Raw genomic sequence first — 22,603 nt, 5'->3', positions numbered from 1 at the left:
CACCAAATCAAGCTTTTCAAACTCTTTATTTCCCCTTCTTTTATGGGCTGATTTAATCTGCTTCCCATAGAGACAATGCTCACAAAATTCAAAATCAGAGAAACTCAAATGCGGTACATAACCCAAATGGCATAAGAGTTTCATTCCATTCTGGCTCATGTGCCGCAACCTGCAATGCCACAAAGAAGTGCTTGGCTGCTCGGTTATTGCAACAACATGATCAAATACCCCTGATACATGTAAGGGATACAAAGTCCCACACTTGGCACCCTGGCCAAAAGCATAGAGCCCTTCTGAATTTTCCAACTTTGAAAGCCAAAAGTGGTGTGAAAACCAGCATCATCTAGCTGACCCACTGAAATAAGACTCTTGGTCAGCTTAGGCACATGTCTCACATGTTTCAAAATAAATGCAGACCCATTTGCAAAAGAAAACTTTATGTCACCTACTCCCACTATGTCACATGCATAGTCATTTCCAAGGTGCACACAACCTGTCTTTCCACTGTCATAAGTGGAGAACCATTCCCTATGGGGAGTAACATGGAATGAAGCACCAGAATCTAGAATCCAATCCTGTGAATATGCATCATCTGAAGTGGTAAGCAACTCTACAGATAAATTAGACATGAAGAGAACATCATTGTCACTATCATGTGTGACTGCATTGATCTCCTCGATCTTCACTTTTCCTTTGTCCTCCCTTGGACTCTCTTCCTTTTGATTTGCACCCCAATTCGCATTCTTTTTCTTATACTTTTGCTCTCCTTTCAGCTTGTAGCAATCCTTTTTCATATGGCCCTTCTTGCCACAGTGGTAACACTTAATGTTCCGTGCCCTGGATTTGCTACGAGACTTCCCTCTTTCTTGGGACTTCCCCCTGAACTGTGATCTACCCCTTTGCACATTTAAGGCTGCATCATGCTTGTTGCCGTCCATAGACTTCTGTCTAATCTCCTCGGCCAACAAGCTACCCACAACATCATCAAATTTCAGTACTCCACCAAGTGTAGAGTTACTGACAGCTATACAGAAGGTATCCCATGAGGATGGCAATGAACATAAGAGAAATATTGCCTTAGTCTCCGCATCAAAATTCATCTTCTGAGCCTGAAGCTGGATGAAAATAAAATTGAATTCATTCAAGTGAGAAGCAATGGAGACCCCTTCCTTCATCTGCAGCTCAAACAACCTCTTCATGAGGTAAACTTTATTAGAGGTAGTTTCCTTTTCATAAGTGGCACATAGTTTCTTCCACAAATCTTCCGTAGTCTGCTCATTTACTACTGTAAAATAAACAGACTCTACAAGATGAAGTCTAATAGTAAATTTTGCTAATGCATCCAACTCATTCCAATCATCCTCAGACATAATTGCAGGCTTAGCTTCAATCCCTGCCAAGGGTTTAATCTGCTTCTTTTGAATAAGCACATCCCTTATTTGTTCTTTCCACAAAGAAAAGTTTGTCCCATCAAACTTTTTAATGCTAAAAAACTCCTTTTCAGACATGGAAGAGGATGCCATGATGCAAATGAAGCAAAAATCCCAAATACTAGTGCCTACAAGAGAGAATCACACCAAATACTAGGTGCACCCAAATGTGTATGCGACAATAGAGTGAAATATCACCAAAACTCATGTCTCAAAGCATCTGACTCATGTGCATATACAATGCATCCATATGAGCAAATCTGGCCCAAAAGAAAATCCCAACTGCAATGGCAATCCAAAATGCCAATAAGTGCCAAATGACTCAAGCATAAACACCGTCCACTGGCATATGCATTAATAATATCCACAATAGAGTGAAATATCACCAAAACTCATGTCTCAAAGCATCTGACTCATGTGCATATACAATGCATCCATATGAGCAAATCTGGCCCAAAAGAAAATCCCAACTGCAATGGCAATCCAAAATGCCAATAAGTGCCAAATGACTCAAGCATAAACACCATCCACTGGCATATGCATTAATAATATCTCATCTAAGAGAGCATGGCACTATCAGTGCATCACCTGCAATGTGTCAAAGTTGTCCCTCTGCATAAAATAGCATCCATGTGCAAAGCATCCATAAAAATAGCATCCCACAAGGCAATTTGGGCCTATCAGCACATCCAATAACGACCGCAATGCATCCAAATGGCCTATAAATCATCCACTATAACCAATGCACACCACGAATGAGCGCACACTGCTCAAACTGCAACCAGAGTGATCTGCATAAGGTATGCTTAAGAAATCATAGTCCCACGGTGATGACCGCTACTGAAAATAGAACTTGAGATGCCTCAAAACATGGGTGCCATTGCATAATCGGACTCAGCAAGAAAATATGCAAATATCTCTCTTTTGCCGGAACTCCAAAATCCCAACCGATGAGTGAGAAATGGGAGTCAACACTTATCCATTGCCATGTGGCATAAATCTAAGGTTTCAAAACCTTAGAATGAAAAATGCATAACAGAGAGACGAAATCGAATACACAGAGATCTATAACTCTGAAAATCCTCCTTCAAATCACGAAAGAACTGAAAAGTAGGGGTTTTTGGGCATCCAGAACGCAATGGGGCAGACGGTTTTGGAAACCGTGGTCTCAATCACTGGGTCCAACACACGGACTGAAAAACGTTTTTGGAAACAGAGCTATTTGTAAACTCCACTGGAGTGCGAATGATGAGCAACATAGAAGTTTTAGGACCTCCTGAGTCCACCGGAATTGACAGATCTGCAAATGGTTGCTCCAAACTTAAGTTCCAACACCCGGGCAGGAAAATGCAGAAACTGATAAAGTGAGTCAGAAATCCAATGAAATGATCCCAAATTCAAGAATGAAGGTGTTTCCAAGCTCCTGAAGTGAAATGGACACCAAAAGCAAGCAATAGTTGCCTCTACAAGTCAATACAGAGTCTCTGTCATCGAACATAATAGGGAAAAGCTCAAAAAACGACTTTTTCTTTGAAAACACTTAACAAGCTCTCAGAACCACTTCGCAAAACCAAAGTGACTTTTCCAAAGATTCCTCCAAGGTCTCTACACACTCGGATGCAAGTAAAGTCACCCACAAAGCTTCCCACAGAGCTTCTCCTTCCTCCCACAGAGCTGCTGAGATTCAAGCATTCACGCATGCTCAGCTAGATCACTTGGGCTCTGATACCAGTTGAGGGTGCTCTCAACGGAAGCAAGAACGAAAGAGGGAGAGAGAGAAACAGAGAGCCACACAAGTTTTGGTGGGTGCAAAACACCCTGATCTTCTTTTTCATTCATTTATATATGTGTTTGAGTATTATACATAACCGGGGTAAAGGCACAGTGACCTTTAAACCCCACAATAAACCTCCTCTCTTTTGACATTTTTGGAGAATGTCTCTTTTGGAGATAAAGTTTGTTTAACAATGCTACTTTTGCGAGTATTTTTGTATGTGAAAACTCTTTTGGATATAAATTTTGTACCTGAACACTCTTTTGGACCCAAATTTGGTACATAAATACTCTTTTGGATATATATGGTAATGTAACTTATGGAGATATATGATAATATATGATGAAGTTTTAAGTAAATTATATTTTTATAGTTTTAGTAGATTGAATTTGAGTTTCAAGTACTAAATTGTCGTTTAAGTTAAGTGTAAGTATTGTCTTTTAAGTAAATTATCTTTTTGCTTCTTACCCGCTCTTACCAGCTCTTTTGTTTGTCTTTTCGCTTCTTACCGTCTTTTGTTTGTGTTTGTTTTCATGTTTGTGTCTGTGTTTTTCCAATCCCCCCAAATAAGACATGTCAGCATGTCGCACGTCTGGAGGGTACAGAGCCCCTCGTAGGAGTAGACGTCATTGTATGTACTCTCTAGAGGACTTTCTTTCCATTGAGCTAACCCCTATGACTACCCCTGGGTGGACTCCCCATGGGCCAAATCCTCTTGGGCCTACCCCTGCGACTACCCCTCGGGGAACTCCTTTGCTAGCAGGCCATGGCTTCATGGGGAGTCCCAACGAGTTTGTCACATCTGTGAGCGACGCGGAGGCAATAAGATTTTCTCTCTGTTGTCCTAGCGGACCTCAGCTATTCCCTCTCCTACACCTCTTGGGGGTAGATCAGGGACATCGATGGCTTTATCTACTCAACAATTGTCCCCTGTAGCCCCTTCGACCAATGGGTCATCACATGGGCGTACCCATTATAGGTCCAGAAAGAGTAGTAAGGGTCGAGTCTACTGTGGTGGCTGGAGGGATGTAGACGAGTCTGCACACTCACATCCCTACAAGTCTCCACTTCGTCATGAGATGCAATACTAGTCAAGTCCCTTGCCCTCTCCACTCATAGGCCACGGCACCCCAAAGACCACTCCCTCCCTTACTCCTCGCTCCTTAAGTGCTCGCACCACCCCTCACTATAGCTCTGCTACTCCATCCACCGTGAATCCTACAAGTGAACAGTGTTGGGGAGGTTATACAGGACGAGGATGGCAAGGCGATCACTAGATACATGAGGAGGCTGGTGAGCACCCACTTCCCCAATGATATATTCAAACCTTGGAAACAACAGGACAATAAATCCAAGGAAGGTTGCATAGAAGCCCTCAAGAGACAATTTCCAAATCCTAAAGGGTTTGAGTTTGAAACAAATGCCATGCTTACTCGCATGGGGGAGCTCCTTAGGTCTTGTAGATACAAACTAAGGGATATCCAAGGAAGGTTGCATAGAAGCCCTCAAGAGACAATTTCCAAATCCTAAAGGGTTTGAGTTTGAAACAAATGCCATGCTTACTCGCATGGGGGAGCTCCTTAGGTCTTGTAGATACAAACTAAGGGATGTTGTAATCAAAGGTAAGTATAAGCCAGGGTGGGTGGATCCGAAGGATTGAAAGAAAGAGAAGAAGTTTTACAAGGAGAATCCAGATTTGTTTGAGAGCCTCAGCGGAGGGCAGTGAGGATACTCCTGGAGACCATAGGTCCTTTGCACCTCGGGAGCAGGGGGACGAGCATTTTTCGAGCGAAATCTTTCGAGCGTCTGAGCAAAGGAAAAAAAAAGCTTCATAAAAATATGGCAAAAATAGATCAGAACAAAACTTAGTTTCACTTAGAAATATGCAAAGTATTATAGCAATGTCTATTTTATACACAAATATTTACATGAATCTTTGGGAATGGTGAGTAACATAATGGGAGGATTTTTAAGAAACCCACATGTAGAGTAGACTTCTCTATGAAAATTCCCTTATGATCCTTCTTACAACTTTTACTTAATAGGGGGTGACATTTAAAATCCTCTCTCAACCTAGCCTATGAAAGGGTTTATCCAAAGAAACCTCATTGAGGTAAGCCATCAAGGTAGTTTCGCCAGCGAAACCCCTTTGAAGTAGGTCTTCCAAGCTGGCGAAACTACCATGGACAGCACTTTTAAAAGTGGCATAACTTTCACATCCAATGCCCAAATATAGTCATTCAGCCACTCAAATTGATCGAAAAACCCCATTAGAGGACATCTATGGGGTTATATTTTGAAAAATCTTTCATCTTTAGTATAACATATTACATATATTATATGAGAGTGATATATAAGTCCGAGTTAATACTTATTTATAGTAATTTAAACTTCTTTAGAAACATATCTAGTTATCTATATATTAAAATGCTAGAAAGCTCTTGTCATATTGATATAAATGTGTTTAATAAGTAATTATATATGTATAATATTAATTCATTGAGAGTGATTATGAGGGATGTTTCTTAACGGAATTATTTTTCAACACTTATTGAAGATAATGGCAAGGGTACAAAGGATGTCTATGAAGAAGAAAATTTGTGTTATGTAAAATTGAATGAGTGACAATTCTGTATGTTTTTATGATAAAGGGATCTAGTTCTAGTGAAAATAAAAGTGTAAAAACCATGTTTCCTAAAGAAATATAATTTTTTAAATCTCTTGAAAAACATGCTCGGATAAATCCGCTCATAGGTTTTTGCTTGTAAAATTGACGCATCCCGGGAGCAGTGGCAGACTCGGCAACAAGGCATGGGTGGTAAGTATATATTTATTTTCTACTAAATTTCTAATATGTTCAATCATTCAAATGTCTTGTCATTCATATCTAACTAATTGAATTTGGATCCACAGGAATCGGTGATTGGAAGGCCTTCAGACAACGAGGATTACAGAAGGGCCTTCAGGATTGGAGCCAGGGCATGGTTTAAGGAGAAGGAGAGAGAAGGAGTCCACATCGATTGGGAAAGGGTGGCGGTGCGTCTTGTGAGTATACCATATTCCTCTTCGTTATCGTTTGACTATCACCATTGCCTTACAATCAACGCTCTTAGTTTTTCTATTTTGTTTCATTCTTAGGGAGGCATGTTCGACCCATCTAGAGATCCGAACAGAGAGATGAGATCTGAGGAAGAAGCAGCTAGGTACCCAGTAGAGGAGGGCAAGAGATGAGGCACACGCAGAGAAACCGAGGACGAGGAGGGTGATGAGGAGACCGCACACAAACTAGAGATCGAGGGTGAGGAGGGTGAGGAGGATGAGGAGGAGCAATAGTAGGATAGGACAGTGTGAGGAGGGTGAGGAGGATGAGGAGGAGCAATAGTAGGATAGGACAATATTTAGTGGTTCAATATTTCAGCACTTCTGCCATTTTGTAGTAGATTGCCTCGACAGATTTGGCATTTTGGAGTTCGGCACTTTTGCCATTTTGTAGCACATTAGCACATTACTTTGTCGGATTTAGATCTTGCTACTAGAATCTATGCATTTTGCAGGGTGGATTTACTATATATGCAAGGGTTCTCCCATGTCAGGTGGTAGGCTTTCCTCCCTAAGCGTCAGATTGGCAGTCCTACGTTAAGAATGGCTTTGTGCATGGAGTGAGCATTATAGCATCTTTGTAAAATTCTTTTAAAGGCCAACAAATGAAGAATCTTAAAAGAAAAATAGACACGCAAAATTTTCATTGAAGTATACAACAAGCCCACAAGATCCCTTGTGTGGGCATGCGGATATCTACAAAGAATTTGGTGAAAATCAGCTACAATGTTTTGCTATCTCAGAGCCCTGAGATGCATTTTAAATATTTGTGAAATAAATCCTTTCCAATCGTCTCAAACAATGTACATATATGCATTTGAATGCATAACAAACCAATCTTCACAAGGTGGTGGGCTCACGCTATGCAATGAGGAGCTTTGGGGATGCTAGGGCCACAACATAGACTTTAGGCTATACAATAAGAGCTTTCTTAGCACATTTGGAAGGTGATCTAAATATGTAGATTACTGGGGAGTGAAGGATAATAGGTAATTATGTCCACAATACTATCTCACTATAAGCGTGGGATGTGTCTACTAGCCTTCAATGTATCAAAAGCCCACTTAATTGTAGGTTCAAGCAAAATGGATAATGATGGAATAAATATTTGTGGCATGTGTCATTTGGTTACTACACATAAAAAAGTACTAATGGAGACACCTTCCAAGGGTTGATATTAAAAAGCTAATAGCAAAAAGATTTATGATAGCCTTATAGAGTTCAAAAAGATTTATGATAGTCTTACAGAGTTCAAAAAAACTAGTAGAAAAAAGATTATGATAGCCTTACACAGTTCAAAAAAGCCTTCAAAGTGTTCAAGTTTTCTCACATTTGCGCAGCCATCTACTTATCAATCTTCACAACAAACTAGGTATTTAACATTCATCCATTTTCTAGATCATCCTTCTTGATGTCAACAACCATTGTATATGGGATTATAGTCCCCAAGTCCATGTGTTAGATGTAATGGTTGGAGAGGGGCCCTTAAAGCACACATATACGTGTGGGTGAAGGCTGCCACTTCTTTAACTACCCGTAACTAATTAATTGATTTTTCACGCTTGGGGGGTCCTATTATATGATAGAAAACCATTTAACTTAGGTGCTAGAGTCTCGGCGATACTAAGAGCCAAAGCATCTACGTAATTCTTAGAAGAGCCTCCATCTCCCACAGCCCGACACGCAGTTTCCTTCAGCTCCAGGGCTCTCTTCCTCAATTCAATTCCCTCCTCCCCTTCCATCAATTGCTTCACTGCCCGCTCCACCTCCCCCTTCTTCACCACCCCCTCCTCTCCTCGCAGCTCCAGCCCAGCCTTCCACTCGTCCACCAGCATCCTCGCATTCAGGTTTTGCTCTGCACCATGAGGCCAGCATATCATCGGAAGTCCCCCTGTTGAAAGATTCTCTGTTATCGCATTCCACCCGCAATGCGTAAGAAAACCGCCCACCGATACGTGTGACAGTACCTCCACTTGAGGAGCCCATGAAATGATGCGGCCCCAATCTTTTGTTCGCTCTAAAAACCCCTCTGGCAGCACGTCTGAGACACACTCCGCGGTGTTCGGCCGAATGACCCACAGAAAGGACTGCCCGCTTGCTTCTAGACCCTCTGCAAGTTCTTTCATTTGTGCGACATCCATAGTGGCCATGCTTCCGAACGAAACGTATAAAACAGAGGCCTGGGGGAGAGTATCTAACCACTGTAGACAATTCCTATCTTCTGGCCATAAGCCAAGAGTTCCCGTACGACACGGAGAAGAGCCAGACATGAGCAGTAGAGGGCCAATCGGGTAAACGTGAAGACCCCTCTTTACAATAGCATCCAGAGTTGTGCTTTCGATATCGTACACGGTGTTGAGGATGACACCCGCTGCCTCGTGCATATGTTTCACCTGATCCATTGCAAAATTCGGAAGGAGTCCGACCGAACGAGGTAGATCTCCGGAACGCAGAGGTAGGATACCAGGAATGGAATCGATGATGAGATCGGGGTCTGCCAAAGACAAGCAAGGTTAAGTGGAGAATCCATGGACCCATCGAGTGCTCTAAAAATGCAAGCGAGCATATATGGAAAATCCACGAGCTTTGATGCATCCACGTCCAAGACTGTGGAACGACAGCGTCTGATTGAGGTGTCGAAAGCACAAAAGCAGCGTACCTTGAACAGGAGCCAATCCAGCTGCGACGAGGGCAGGCGCGTGGAGGTCGATGGAGAGGGCGTGAGCATTTGTGGTGTAGAAGACGAACCAGGGGATACGAAAACGGGTGGCAACGTCGTGAGACCAGGTAACGAAGGAATCGGCCAAGAGGAAAGAAGGAAGGGTGGAAGCAGGAGGGAGGAGGTGAGGGAGAAGCTCCTCGAAGGCATTGCGCATACCGTGCATGGACTCGAGGGTGGAGAAAAAAGCAGAGCCTTTTCCACGAGGAAGAGCGGAAGCTCCATAGCCTCCTCCTCCTCCTCCACGAGGGTGCGAGGGGGAAAGCCCATCAGGAATGCTCACAAATCTGATGGCACAAGACTCATCACTTTCCAAAGACGGTAGCTTGGACGCTATGTGCTTTGTTATCACAAAGGTGAAGGAGAAGCCCTTCGGGACCAACGCCTTCGCTATGGATAGACACGGGTTTATGTGGCCTTGCATTGGGTATGGCACCACCACTCCATGCATCCCCTCCCCACAAGATGCACGGGAAGAACTCTTAGTCTCCATTGGAAAGAGCTAAGCATCTAACTCTCTTTGTTTTTCTACCTCCTTATGTATCTTTCCTACAAGAGTGTACTCCCCTAAATCTAGAAAATGTCTTAACGAGAGAGAGAGAGAGAGAGAGAGAGAGAGAGAGAGAGAAAGAGAAAGAGAGTATCCCTCAAGGTCCTTAGATTCCTTATCATTTGTTTGTATTGTGCTATAACAGTATCAAAGAATGTTATAAAGTGCCCACGTTCTCGTTTTAACCAAATATATGCCCTCATGATGCAATCAAGTCCTCACATGTGTGCCCTCCTTAACATCATGTGTAGCATGAAGATCACTTGTTGACTTTCATGATGTGTTATTTACAATTCATTTCTCTTGGCCGATTTGGTTCATGTTTATTAAGGGAGTTTTATGCAATTTTTGAGGGACTACCTTTTTTGTATATGCACTATGAGTGCTGTCCTTAACAACTCCCATGCCTTGAGAGTGGGATCAATCCAACAAATTCTAACAACTCTCCATGGCACATAAGAACAAGAAAGGATGCAAAACAATAATGGAGGAGTGGCAAAACAACTCTCCCTCTAAACGAGTCTGAATCTCTTCTCTTGATAAGGAAAGTGATTCAAGGAATCAATGAATAAGCAAGTGGGATTGAACACATGGTATTGAGCTTTTTCATCCTCGTGTGTTTGTTTGTTTACTAATCTCTTCAACTTCCTCGGTTATGAAGGTATTGTTAAGCTTGTTTGTAGGAGGTTCTCACGTGATTTGATTTTGAACGTTGATCAAACTAATATGAAATAGATACCTGAAGTCTTATAAGTGTCAACGATTGTTCCTTACACTAAATAAAAGAGGCTAGCAAATATAGAGCTAAAATTAATAAAAGTAGGCCAAAATGCTTGCTTTGAGAAAGGATTTATATATCCCCAATCCATACTGATCTACTCTCAAGCAAGGGACCAAGAGTCCATTGGAACAACTACTTGAAGGCCATAAACTAATTACAAAGGTGTGTGCTTTGTTTTTATACTATATGAGTAGCATGACCCATCTCCGACAGGTTAGAGACCCACTCCGCTTTGGGTCTCAAGGTTTGGATCCTAAGGCGCCTTTAATTTCAAGGAATAAAAGCTTAGATTTTATTTACAAATCTCAACGTTGAATGCTTTTAAAGGAAATTTCAACTTGTGTATTTAGCATTACTTTTAGTTGGGAAAAATGTTTTTGGTAACATTGCATACATCTCTCTCTCTCTCCTCTCTCTCTCTCTCTCCATGTGAAAGTTTACAAATCTATGTTATTAATCTCTCTCTCTCTCTCTCTCTCTCTCTCTCTCTCACACACACACACACACACACACACACACACACACACATATGCATACGCATGCATGTGTGCACGTGCACACACACACACACACACACACACACACACACACACACACACACACACACACACAGAAAGTTGTATTTCCCACAAGTGTTCACATGCTCCAGTGTACATATATGCTGGTGTACATGTGTATGCCTATGCGTCTACAGATGCATGTGTGTGCTTGCCGATGTGTGCATAGACTTTGGGCATGTTTGAGTGTGCACATCTGTATCTACGTGTGCATGCGGTCTATGCTTATGTACATGTGTGTGTATCTTATGGAGATCTTGTGTGTTTACTCACCCATATGAACACAAACATACACACATAAGATACACTCACACATGCCTAGAGAACCAACATACATGTGTAGACACACCCTCACATGTGTATGAATATTGAGATTAAAAAACCTCCACATGCGCACAGATATACACACATGCACATGTGCATGTGTATATAGATACTTGAGCATGTGTGTGTGTAGTTTTATGTTTAGGTGATATCAATGTGCGTGTGGGTCTATTTATGTTTACATGTACTAATGTATGTACATGTGTGTGCTTGCACATATATGCATGCACACACTTACATGTGTCAACTCTATGTTAGACTTATCCATTTGTGGCCTAAGCACTACTATGATCGAATTGTACATTACCTACTTTGTCCATGTTCTTATGTTTATACTATCTACTTCCTTCTTGCTCTTCTTCTATTTAATTTTTGCTAGAATAGGATAATTGACCCTTCTCTTTCTATATTTTTTGTTGCAATCCCCTAAATCTTTGATGTTCACACATCCAAATTGACTTCTGTCTATGAGAATATGGTTAGAGCAACTTGCAATGTTGTTGAGGATGACCTCTCCACCCACGTGGACCTCAACCAAGGAGGATTAGTAGACCCCTAGTAAAGGAGAGTTACATTAGTAAGTAGTGGATAATTTTGTAACTGTAGGGATAGTTATAACTGTCCGTAACAACCAATAGTAGTGGCCTTATCCACCACATCATGTTTTGAACTATGTCTGTTTCTGACTATTACCCGACTGAACACTATCGGATGTTGTTATAAGCTGATCTTCATCTCCTGCATCAGGGTTGTTGTTGCCATCTACTGAAATACAAACTATTTGCAATGATTTCACTCTACAAACAGTTGTCTCAGTTCTTTGTATGTTTTGTACTATCTTTTCCTTTATCTGACATTAGTCAGATTTAAGTCCGACCCTCACATTTCCATTGCCAGGAGTGGATATGTGTAGGTGTTTTTCAGTCTTTTGGAGACACCACTAACACTATTGGTGATCCTCTATTGCATTCGAACTCTGACTGCCGGTTGCTACTACATAGTAATTCTACAAAAGAGTGAAAGCCGTATGATCTACAATGACTACAGGAAATATAGACCAGCCGACGCAACAACTCCCAACAAAATCAAATCAACAACGATGGATCGTCTCGCAAAGACAACTTCTAGCAAAGCAGAATTGGCATAGAACCACATTCAACGAGCGAAGTCATTCATAAATCACTTGAAGCTACACCACTGTTGGAATTCCTTCAAGACTTCTGAAAATGACTTCCTCACGATAAAAATCAGCTGGATAGCCGCCACAGCACTTCGAACAAGTGAACACACCGCGATGAGTGAGGTGCCTACTACGAAGTTGTGGCTCAGAGTCAACAATAAGCAAGAAGCGAATTGTACTCCAACTCCTTTCTGACCATTATTACAAGTGTGCAACAATAGTAGTACAAGCCAGCACGTAATCATTAGATTACCAATGGACAGTCGTCTGACTACGCAACAAGCACAATCATGTACTAAAGGCTAACAAGATTGAAAAAAGTGCAAGCAAATTACTTATCAAACTGCACTACAGGCAACTCAATAGTAGCTAGTGACTACAGTGCTCTTTTTCTCTCTTACATGGTGAGTAGCTTGGTCCATGTCGGATAACTTTCAGGAGAAAATGTCACCTCACTGAATTGGCTACCCCTATTTCACAAGAAACCGTGCTAGACTAGAAGCGAGCACACAAACAGATTATCAAGATGACATTTTCCAAGATCCAGATTACACACCGAGTGGAACAAGTTCTTCTGATAACTCTGTGTATGGCACAAAAATAAGTGAAGTTCAAATCAAACTTAGCAAATTGATGGTGCAATCACCTACTAAAGAATTAATCAAAAGGAATATTCAGCCAAGGATTTCATATTCATGTAATCATGTGAATTTTCTTGTGATTACGTGTCATGATGACGTATTTCATGCATTCATAGTTACAATCACGGCTTTGTGCTATTAGGTGGCCTTGACCTAGAAATGGGATACATACTGGTGATAGTAGTAATACTACCGATAGTATCTAGCTACCAGCGATAGTGGTAATAGTACCGCTGGTAAAATGACACATTATTACCGACGATAACTGTGGCCATATTGGCGATACTTTTATTACTGTCGGTAGTTGAAGTATAACCATTGGTAGCAGTAGTACAACCGACGGTTTCCATACTTTTACTGTCGGTGGTAGAACTTCTACTGGCAATTATACTTCAACTACTGGCGGTGGTACCATTGCTCGAAGATATATGCTAACTGTCGGGTGTCATTGTCCACTAACAGTGGATCAAGAAGAGGTAAAAATCCTCCTCTCTCCATCTCTTGGTCGAGGGGCCTGGTCCAGGAAGTGGTTCCTGGTCCCACATCTTGAATAGGATGGGGGGCTAGTTGGGACCACGACCTGGTACTAGGTTTCCTTGGCCATCCACTTAAAGTGGAGGGGGAGTTTTTCAAAATTTTTACGAAATCATCTTACATTTCTTGCATGCATGCATTGAAATGAATTTCTTTATGAAATTATCTTGCATGCATGCATTAAAAGCAAATTTTTTATGAAATTATCTTGCATTTCATGCATGCATGCATTGAAAGAATCATTTCTACACACAAGCGCCTGAGCTGTAGCTCCTCCCCGTGAGCTACTGCCCTCCCCTCTCCCTCTCTCAGCCAGCCCCCTCTCCCTCTCCCTCTCCCTCTCTCAGCTAGCCCCCTCTCCCTCTCCCTCTCCCTCGCTGCCCCCCCTCTCCCCCCCTCGCTGCTCCTCCTCTCCCTCCCCTCTCACCAGCCCCCTCTCCCTCCTTCCTCACCCTCCCTCTCCCCTTCCTCCTCTCCGCCCTCCGTCTCCCCCCCGCTACCCCCTACCTCTCCCTCCCCGCCCAACCTCTCCCCCACCTGTCAGCCCCCCTGCCCCCCTTCTCCTCCCCCGTCCCCTCCCTTGTCATCCCTCTCCCTTGCCAGCTCCCCTCGCTACCCCCATCCCCGCTGCCCCTTTCTCCTCTCCCCTCCCTCGCTGCCCCCCTCCCCGCTGCCCCCTTCTTCTCCGCCCTCCCTCTCCCCCACCAGCCCCCTCGTCCCCTTCTCCTCCCCCGCCCCCCCCCTCGCCCTCCCTCTCCCCTTCCGCTGCCCTCCCCCTCCCCGCTGCCCCCTTCTCCTCCGCCCTCCCTCTCCCTCGCTAGCCCCCCTGCCCCCTTCTTCTCCCCGGCCCCCCTCCCTCCCCCACGCTCTCCCCCCCCCCCCCCCCCGTTGCTCTCCCCCCCAAGGTGAACCCCCCCCCCCCCCCCGAAAAAAAAAAAGAGTAAAAAAAAAAAAACCTCCTCCCTCTCCCTCCCTGGCCCCTTCCTCCCTATCTTAGCTCCCCGCGCCTCCCCTCAGCCTACCTCCATCTCCCCTCTCTTTCTCCTTCTTCCTGCCCCTCTCTTTCCCTTCCCTTCCCCTCTCTCCTACCCTCTCTTTCTCCTTCTTCCTGCGCCCGCGTTCAGGGCATCCTGGGCAGTAGTTTCATGGACGGAGCTTTTTCAGTGTTGGAATCAGCCTTTTCACATCGATTGGCAAATGGATCCCCATTCAGCCAATCTCCGTCCACCTACACCGGCTGCGAGAACCGTCATTTTTTCAGAAGACGAGCTGCAGCAGCTCAAGAAAGATGTGGAATTAGAGGGCTCCACATCACTTTTCACCCGCATCTTTGGGTCACACCCTTCCAGATCACAGGCTAGAGACTAGATGCTGGCGGCGTTACCAGGAGACCTCGCCCCTCACCTCAGGGATACTCGACTTTTGGGATGTGGATTCTTCCAAGTGGTTTTCGACCCCCACGAGTAGCCCTTGTTCTCAAAGCTAATCCCCTGGCTTTGGGTTCGAGGAGGATCTTTCTTTTGCCCTACACCTTGGGCTTCGATCCGGTCGAGGAGGACAGGCAGGTCACATCACTATTCATTAGGTTTCCTGGCCTTCCTCAGGTCTACCATAGACTGCTTGCCACTATCGGAGCCACATTCGGAGTGGTCACGGAGATCCCCTTCCTTCCTGGCATGCCTTCTTCCTTGGTAGAGGCAGTCAGTGCAGACGGGGTGCCTCGTGTTAGGGTCATTGTCTCTAACCCTAACATCTCAGATGACCACATTATGCTTCAGCATCCAGATGGCTCTCTCTTTCGACAGAGAGTCGAGATTTCATGTAGACAGGACTAGTGCAGGATTTGTAGGACCCCGCGGCACTTTGCTAGAGACTACCCAAGGAAGAGAAAAAGACCCAAGAGGTCTTTTGGTGCGGCTCCTTCACGTACTACCATGATTGCACCTCCCCAGCACCCTGTACCATGCACTCCAGGACCACCAAGAGCAACAGGGCGCCCTGCTTTGCGCACCCCAGGACCACCAGGGGTAGCAGGGTGCCCAATGCCTGCAGCACACCCAGTACCACGATGGAGAGCTATCAAAGCGGCTCCCTTACCTCAGGAGGAGACTTTTGATCCTGTTCAGACAGAAGCCTTCCAGACTCCAGAGGTGGATGTTGCTGTAGCCCCAGACACTACAGCTCCACATCAAGAGGGGCCTTTAGATCCACCAGCCCCAGTCACTTTGGTCTCTAACCCCTTGGTTTCTGACCACGAGGGGACTACAGGTACTTCTTCCCCGCAGACTGTTCCTGCCACAGTCAGGCAATCAAGAAAGTGCAGGCGCAGATGAGGGCTCCTGATTCCTCTTCACCCCAGCCACAGGCCTCCTCAACCCCCAGCTCCAGTTCTACTAATAGAGGCCTGGCAGGTCCTTCTCCTCCATCTTCCATGAGTATAGGTCTTCTTCGCACTCCTCGGCCAGACTTGCTATCAGGAATTCTTTTTCGGCACTGGCAGATTTGGTGACTTTCATGGATGATGAGGAGTTTGTGCCCTCCACCTTAGGGGTCCCAGTCATTGGGATTCCTTCTGACAGGGCCTCCCTTTCAGTAGGTGTGGGGATCCTTTCACCTATTGAGTTTCCTGCCCTCAGTAGGAGTTTTTCGGCCCAGGGGAAGCTGATCTCCTCTACTAGGTCGGGTAAGCCTTTCGATCCAGCATCCTCCTATCGATGAGGATAGTAAGTTGGAACATACAGGGCCTAGGCGGATTTCCACAATATCGCCATAGGCAACTGATCCGGAACCAGCTTCATCCAGGCATCACTGGAGGTGGTATTGATATCCTTTTTATCCCAGGAACACAAGCTGGATGCCAGCGATTGCTCTAAGTCTCACAAATTGCTTTCAGGACATACCTTCTGGTTGCTTGCTATGGGCACAAGGGGAGGTACTTGCATTTCGGTCTCTCTTTCTAGTCTCCCCTTAGTTACTGGTCATGGTATTATCTCCCCTTCTAGAGCTCAATGGATCATTATTTTGATTGGAGGGCGTAAGATTGGTCTTCTCAATCTTTATGCTCCCAACAATAGAGGGGAGCGGATCTCCTTTTGGAAGGAGTTACTCTCTTGGGCCCCCATTGCAGATTCTTGGATCATTGGTGGCGACTTCAACATGGTTGAGTTGCCTTCAGACAAAAAGGGAGGCAGACAAGGTGAAATTCATTCTTTGGAGAGGGCAGCCTGGGATGCCTTTCTCTTTCAGTTTAGTGGCAGACATTTGGTTGGATGATGCCTTTCATATTATGCCACAGTCACTCCTATTCTCTTGGTCAAACAAGAGAATACACATGCCCATTCATGCACGGATTGATAGATTTTATGTAGACGATTGGGCACTTGATAGAGGAGGATCTGTATGCATTTCTACTAGGGTTTCCACCTCAGATCATTTTCCAGTGCTGTTGCAAATTCTTGAGCCTCATCGGAGAGGACGCTTTGCCAGTGTCAGGATTCCAGATGCTTTTTATGCAGAGGAGAGCCTCACGGAGGATATTTTATAGATTTGGGTTGCTCACATACAGGGTGGAGCTGTCCATCCATCTCAGGTAGCTGCAGCCTTATCCGGAATTAGTGACTATTATCATTCAGTCGTTGATTCTAAGAGACGTGAGATTCTCAGATGTGAGATTGGTATACGCCATCAGTTAGCGTCCCTTTAGAGGGAAGAGCAAAAGAGGCCCATAGATGCTTGGATTCAGGAGCACCTTGCTGTAGCAAGGGCTCATTTGCAGACATTGTTGAATCAGAGAGAAGAGAATGCCTTTCATGCATGGGAATCCTTTTGGATTCAGATGGGTGGCACGGTCAACAAACACTTTTTCTCTACTCATGGGCCCAGACATAGTAGAGATAGTGTTTCACAGCTTGTTGAATCAGAAGGGGTGTTACAGTCAGATCCTGATGCTTTCATGTGTGTAGCTTCATATTTTTTTGCATCCCTTCTTACTGCAGATCCAGGCACACAGGCCATTGATGATGCCAGAGAGGTTATTTGGCAGTGTATCCCCTGTATTGGTGAAGGATGAGATGTTCGTTTCTCTGTATGCACCTTTCACCAATGTAGAATTCAAGACTGCATTACTTGCCCTTCACAAGGGCAAGTGCCCAGGTTCAGATGGACTTACCCCCTCCTTTTTTATTACTTTTTGGGAGCAAATTGGTGATCACATTACATCAGCCTTGCAGGGCATGTGGGACTTTGGTGAGATGCTGGACTCACTCACAGATGGTCTCATGCATCTCATCCCAAAGGGGGGTAATAGGAATCTTGTGTCTCAATGGAGACCCATCACTCTTTTGGGCACTTTTTACAAGATTTTGGTGAAAGCCATCAGTCTGTGGCTACAGGTTTTTCTTCCAAATTTGATTCATGACACGCAGACAGGGTTTGTGCATGGCAGAAGTATTTTTGATAATATTTTCTCATTTTGGGAGGCCTCAGAATGGGCCATGCAGAGCCACCAGAGATTGGCCATTCTACTCTTGGACTTTGAGAAAGCTTACGACAGAGTAGACTGGGATTTCTTAGAGGGTACTCTATCTCGCTTTGGTTTTTCAGATGCATGGATTAGAGGAGTATCCTCTCTCTACAAATCAGCCGATAGCCAGTTGCTCATTGGGGGGGTAAGAGGGGATAGGTTTCAGATTTCCAGATCCATCCGCCAGGGATGTCCTCTTGCCCCATTTCTTTTTCTGTTTGTGGCGGAAGCTATGAGTATCTACATTAGATCTCAAGCTGATATTTATGGGCTGAGGCTTCCTATCCGTCGGGAAGAAGAGCTCCTAGATAGTGAGTTGGTAGATGACACGGCTGTTTTTTGGATGCCTCCCCCAGGACACTCACTTCCTTTCGGACAGCCTTGGATTTGTTTTGCACAGCTGCAAGTGCACACATTAATTGGCATAAATCCAGTGGTTTTTGGATTTGCGAGGATGACACCCTGGATTGGGGTAATGATATTGCATTCACTTGGGTACAGAGCGGCTTCTCCGTCAGATATTTGGGCTGCCAGGTTGGGGTGGGCATCTCTCCCTCACAACAGTTTGCTCCGGTGTTGAAAAGCATCAGAAGAAAGCTCCTTTTCTGTGGAGCTCAGCCGAACTTGACTTGGCCTCCAGGGTCGTGGTTGTTAACCAGGTTCTTCTAGCCACAGCATGGTTTGTATGCTTTTGTTGGTGCCACTCTAGGGTTTGTATCACTCAGTTTAAGAGGCCTGTATGAAACTTTTTATGGAGTGGCCTAGATGGCACAACTGATGTTACAGCTAAGGTGGCTTGGGAGACCTTGATTCTTCCTACAAGAGAAGGGGGTTTGAATATCATCAACCCAGATCTACAGTGCAGAGCTTTACTCTGCAAGTTCATTGTGAGAGGGCTTATGCCAGGACAAGAGCCTTGGAAGGATTTTTTTATCAGATGCATACAGTCTAGCACGGCCACTTCAGGAGAGGATTGGACACATAGTACTAGATGGGTTTTCACCACAGCCCACCTCAGGTCTCCCTCTTCCCCTCTTATGGTTGAAAGGCAGCCTATCATGTGGAATGATAGGATTTTGGATGAGCTTGGTAGACCACTTGGAGCTTCTCCTTACATGCAGTGGCCAAGATGGGAGAGGGGCCTTGCATCTATAGTGGGAGCATGAAAAGCCTTTAGGAAGCTTCCTACAGACCAACAGGCCCAGATGGTTCTTAATCTCAGAGGGAGTGCAGGGAGAGTCCAGTAGATTGATGCAGCCTTGCCCTTGGATTGGGTGGACATAGATGACATGCATATTACTTGCTCCACCTGGATGGGGGCATTTTCCAGATTGGGAGTTCCTTTACAGGTGATTGCTTTTCTTGACCCACATGAGGATGCCTTAGTATTTGATGTTTCTTCAAGGGGCAGGCTGTCCAGATCCACAGATGATATCTTGTTGGAGGCACCATTTCAGCCAGTTAGGATAGTGGGCTTCATGGAGCATGTCTTTCTTTCACAGTGGTACTTGAATCCTGACCCGCTTCTCCTCGCCCTTGGCTCATGGAGGCTGTGGCTCTATGGAGGTGTCCCAATTAAGTTTTTGTAGTGGGACCCTGGGGAATGGGAATGGATAGATGAAGGGCACCGAGAGAAGGGCATCCCCTTCTTTCGTTACACGGTCAGTAATGCTAGGAAATTCCAGCTCAACTCTAGGGGTTGGAAGCCTACCAGAGCTCCTCATTGGGAGAACTTTCAGATTTCTGCTAACTTGCAGAGAATTTTTTGGCAGAGGCTTTGGAAATCCCACCGGAATAGAAAAATCACTCTCTTCTTTTGGCTTTTTATTCATGGTGGGATGGCAGTGAACCACTAGAGGTCCAAGTTTGGAGCTGACCCTTCTTGCCCTCGCTGCCTTTCTGCTTTGGAGACAATACAGCACTACCTATGGGATTGCAGACAGGCGAGAATCATATGGAAGGGGATTGCAAGACTTTTCAGGACTTTTGTTCACCTACCTTTCTGTATGACTTGGGGATCAGTGGCTTGGCTTACTCTTTCAGGGCCCCATGTATTTTTTGAGAGACTTGACTCCTCTTGGGCTCTTCACATCCAATGACATCTTGTGGAGTCGTGCTCTCTAGAGGATGTTTCGGCCACTCTTTTCAGGGCTGCTCACTCCTCGGTTGCGACTCTCCATGGGAGATCCTAGCTAGCATTGCAGCATGGCACATTTGGAGAGCCAGGTGCACTGAGGCTTTGGAGGGTTCTCAGGTTCACCCTTCTTTGATCTTGGCTAGTACTTGGACAGATACGATACACACTCTAATGGCCATTTGGGCGACCATGCAAGGATCGTCTCGAGCAGGCTCCTCCAGGAGAGTTACTTTTCTCAGAGATTGGAGAGACTCTCCCTTCTTTGCTGAGACTTCTACAGGGTTAAGATGGCATTTTCAGCCTCAGCCTTGGTTTCTTTCTACCTCATTCCTCTGAGGTGTTTTTATTACATGCTTAGCATGGTGTATTTCCGCACAGAGCTTGGTCTAACAGGTTTCTTTCTTACTTAATAGAAGTCTCTTTTTTGGGGAAAAAAAAAAAGAATCATTTCTTGCATGCGTGCACACTACATTTCATGTAATTAAAAAATTTGCATTGAAATAATTTGCATGAGTGCATTGAAATCATTTGCATGCATGCATTAAAATCATCTGCATTTGCATTTCATGCATGCATAGGGTGAGGGTTATTGTTAGATGCCTGCCTACTCACTATTGTGCGGCAACTGTAGCTATTTGCTAGTGTCACGCAAGAAAGCTTTCTGCACACACATAGCAAGATCTAATCACAAGCATGGCCTCAACCGCCAGCACTAAGTGAACAGTAGGGGAAGAGCTAAGTAAGGGCGAGTGCAAGAGAGTGATGAGGAGAATTTGGGATGCCTTTTTGTGAGAGAGTGGGAGAGAAGGAAGGAGTCTCACTTGCAGCTTTCTCACATACACAATGGGGGAATATACACAAAGGTGGAGGCTAAAACAGTTTTCCTCTTCTTAGTTGTGAAAGCCAAAAGAACTCTAAGTACAAAAGAATAGGTGAACCCTATATGTGGGTCTCAAAAACCAAACTCAACTAACTAAGGTGGCATACTAACTGAGCCACTAACTAGAGTACATAAAGATAGCTATCATCTAGCTATTATTCATGGGCCTGTACCAACTGCATCTGCAGCTAACAAGTTGGTGACATAAATGCACAACAGTCACCCTGGCATATCACAAGTGGAGCTCAATATCTCAACACTCCCCCTCGAGCTCAATCCCAATTCCTGCACACCAAGCAGGTCTATGAACTTGCGCAGCTTCTCTGCGCCCAATGCCTTCGTGAATATGTTAACTACTTGATCCTCTTTGTGACATAAACTAGATCAATAAAACCTACTAGAACCTTCTTCCACACATAGTGATAATGCACCTCAATGTGCTTTGTTCAAGCATGATAGACTGGGTTATTTGCCAAGTGTATACTACTCATGTTGTCACAATAAATGACATCTGGCCCATCTATAGACTGATGCATATCATAAAGTAGCTTATGCAACCAAGCTACCTCACATGCAGCCATTGTTGCACCCATGTACTTAGCCTCTGTGCTCGACAAGGCAACTATAGGCTATTTCTTACTGCTCCAAGTGACTGCAGCACTCCCAAAAGAGAACATATATCCACTTGTAGATCGTCTATCAGAAATACTACCAGCCCAATTAGCATCAGTGTATCCATGCAATTGTATTCGAACCCCAGTCTCATAAAATAGTCCATACTGCAATGTGGACTTCACATACCTCAGTATGCATCTAGGCGCATCCAAATGCAGTCTCCTTGGAGCCTGCATAAACTGACTTACCAACCCAACAGCATAGCTCAAATCTGGCCTGGTACTAGTCACATAAATCTAACATCCTACTATGCATCTATACATAGTAGGGTCTTCCAAAAGCTCACCTACATTTGCACTCAACTTCACATTCTGCTCCAAAGGAACTGAAATAGGCTTACAACTTATCCCATATTTGGACAGCATGTCCAATCCATACTGCCTCTGCAAGAGCCATATCCCACTTGTGGATCTAATCACCTCAATGCCCAAGAAGTGACGCAACTCTCCCAAATCCTTCATCTCAAACTTCTGCTTCAATAGCATTTTCACATGAAGGATATCTTCATTAATATTACCTGTGATGATCAAATCATCAACATAAATGACAAGCAGCATAATGCCTTTCTCTGTTTTTCTCACATAAAGTGAGAAATTTGCCTTGAAAATCTGAAAGCCAATAGTGACAAGAAACTGTCCTATCTTGTCAGACCATGCCCTAGGTGCTTGCTTCAAGCCATACAAGGCTTTCTTCAACCTGCAAACAAACTCAGGATGAACAGCATGAACATAGCCTAGTGGCTGCTCCATGTAGACCTCTTCTTGCAAATCACCATGCAAGAAAGCATTCTTTACATCCAT

At 44.5% G+C, this 22,603-nt stretch overlaps 1 protein-coding gene across 1 annotated transcript; it reads right to left on the bottom strand.

The window, feature by feature from the left end:
• Positions 1-7,646: 7,646 nt before the first annotated feature.
• LOC147889466 (UDP-glycosyltransferase 85A3-like) lies at positions 7,647-9,473 on the bottom strand. Its single transcript, XM_087391864.1, has 2 exons — positions 8,963-9,473; positions 7,647-8,797 (listed from the first exon to the last, which is right to left on the bottom strand). Exons 1-2 carry the CDS (start codon positions 9,471-9,473, stop codon positions 7,860-7,862), a joined length of 1,449 nt encoding a protein of 482 aa, XP_087247990.1. The 3' UTR covers positions 7,647-7,859.
• Positions 9,474-22,603: the final 13,130 nt, after the last annotated feature.

Source organism: Dipteris shenzhenensis, chromosome 20 (genome assembly GCF_047967505.1).
Source record: "Dipteris shenzhenensis isolate YYH24624 ecotype China chromosome 20, Dip_SZ_1.0, whole genome shotgun sequence".
Lineage (NCBI taxonomy): Eukaryota > Viridiplantae > Streptophyta > Polypodiopsida > Gleicheniales > Dipteridaceae > Dipteris > Dipteris shenzhenensis.
The sequence above is the reverse complement of the archived record's forward strand: the minus strand, read 5'-3'. Positions and strand labels throughout refer to the sequence as shown.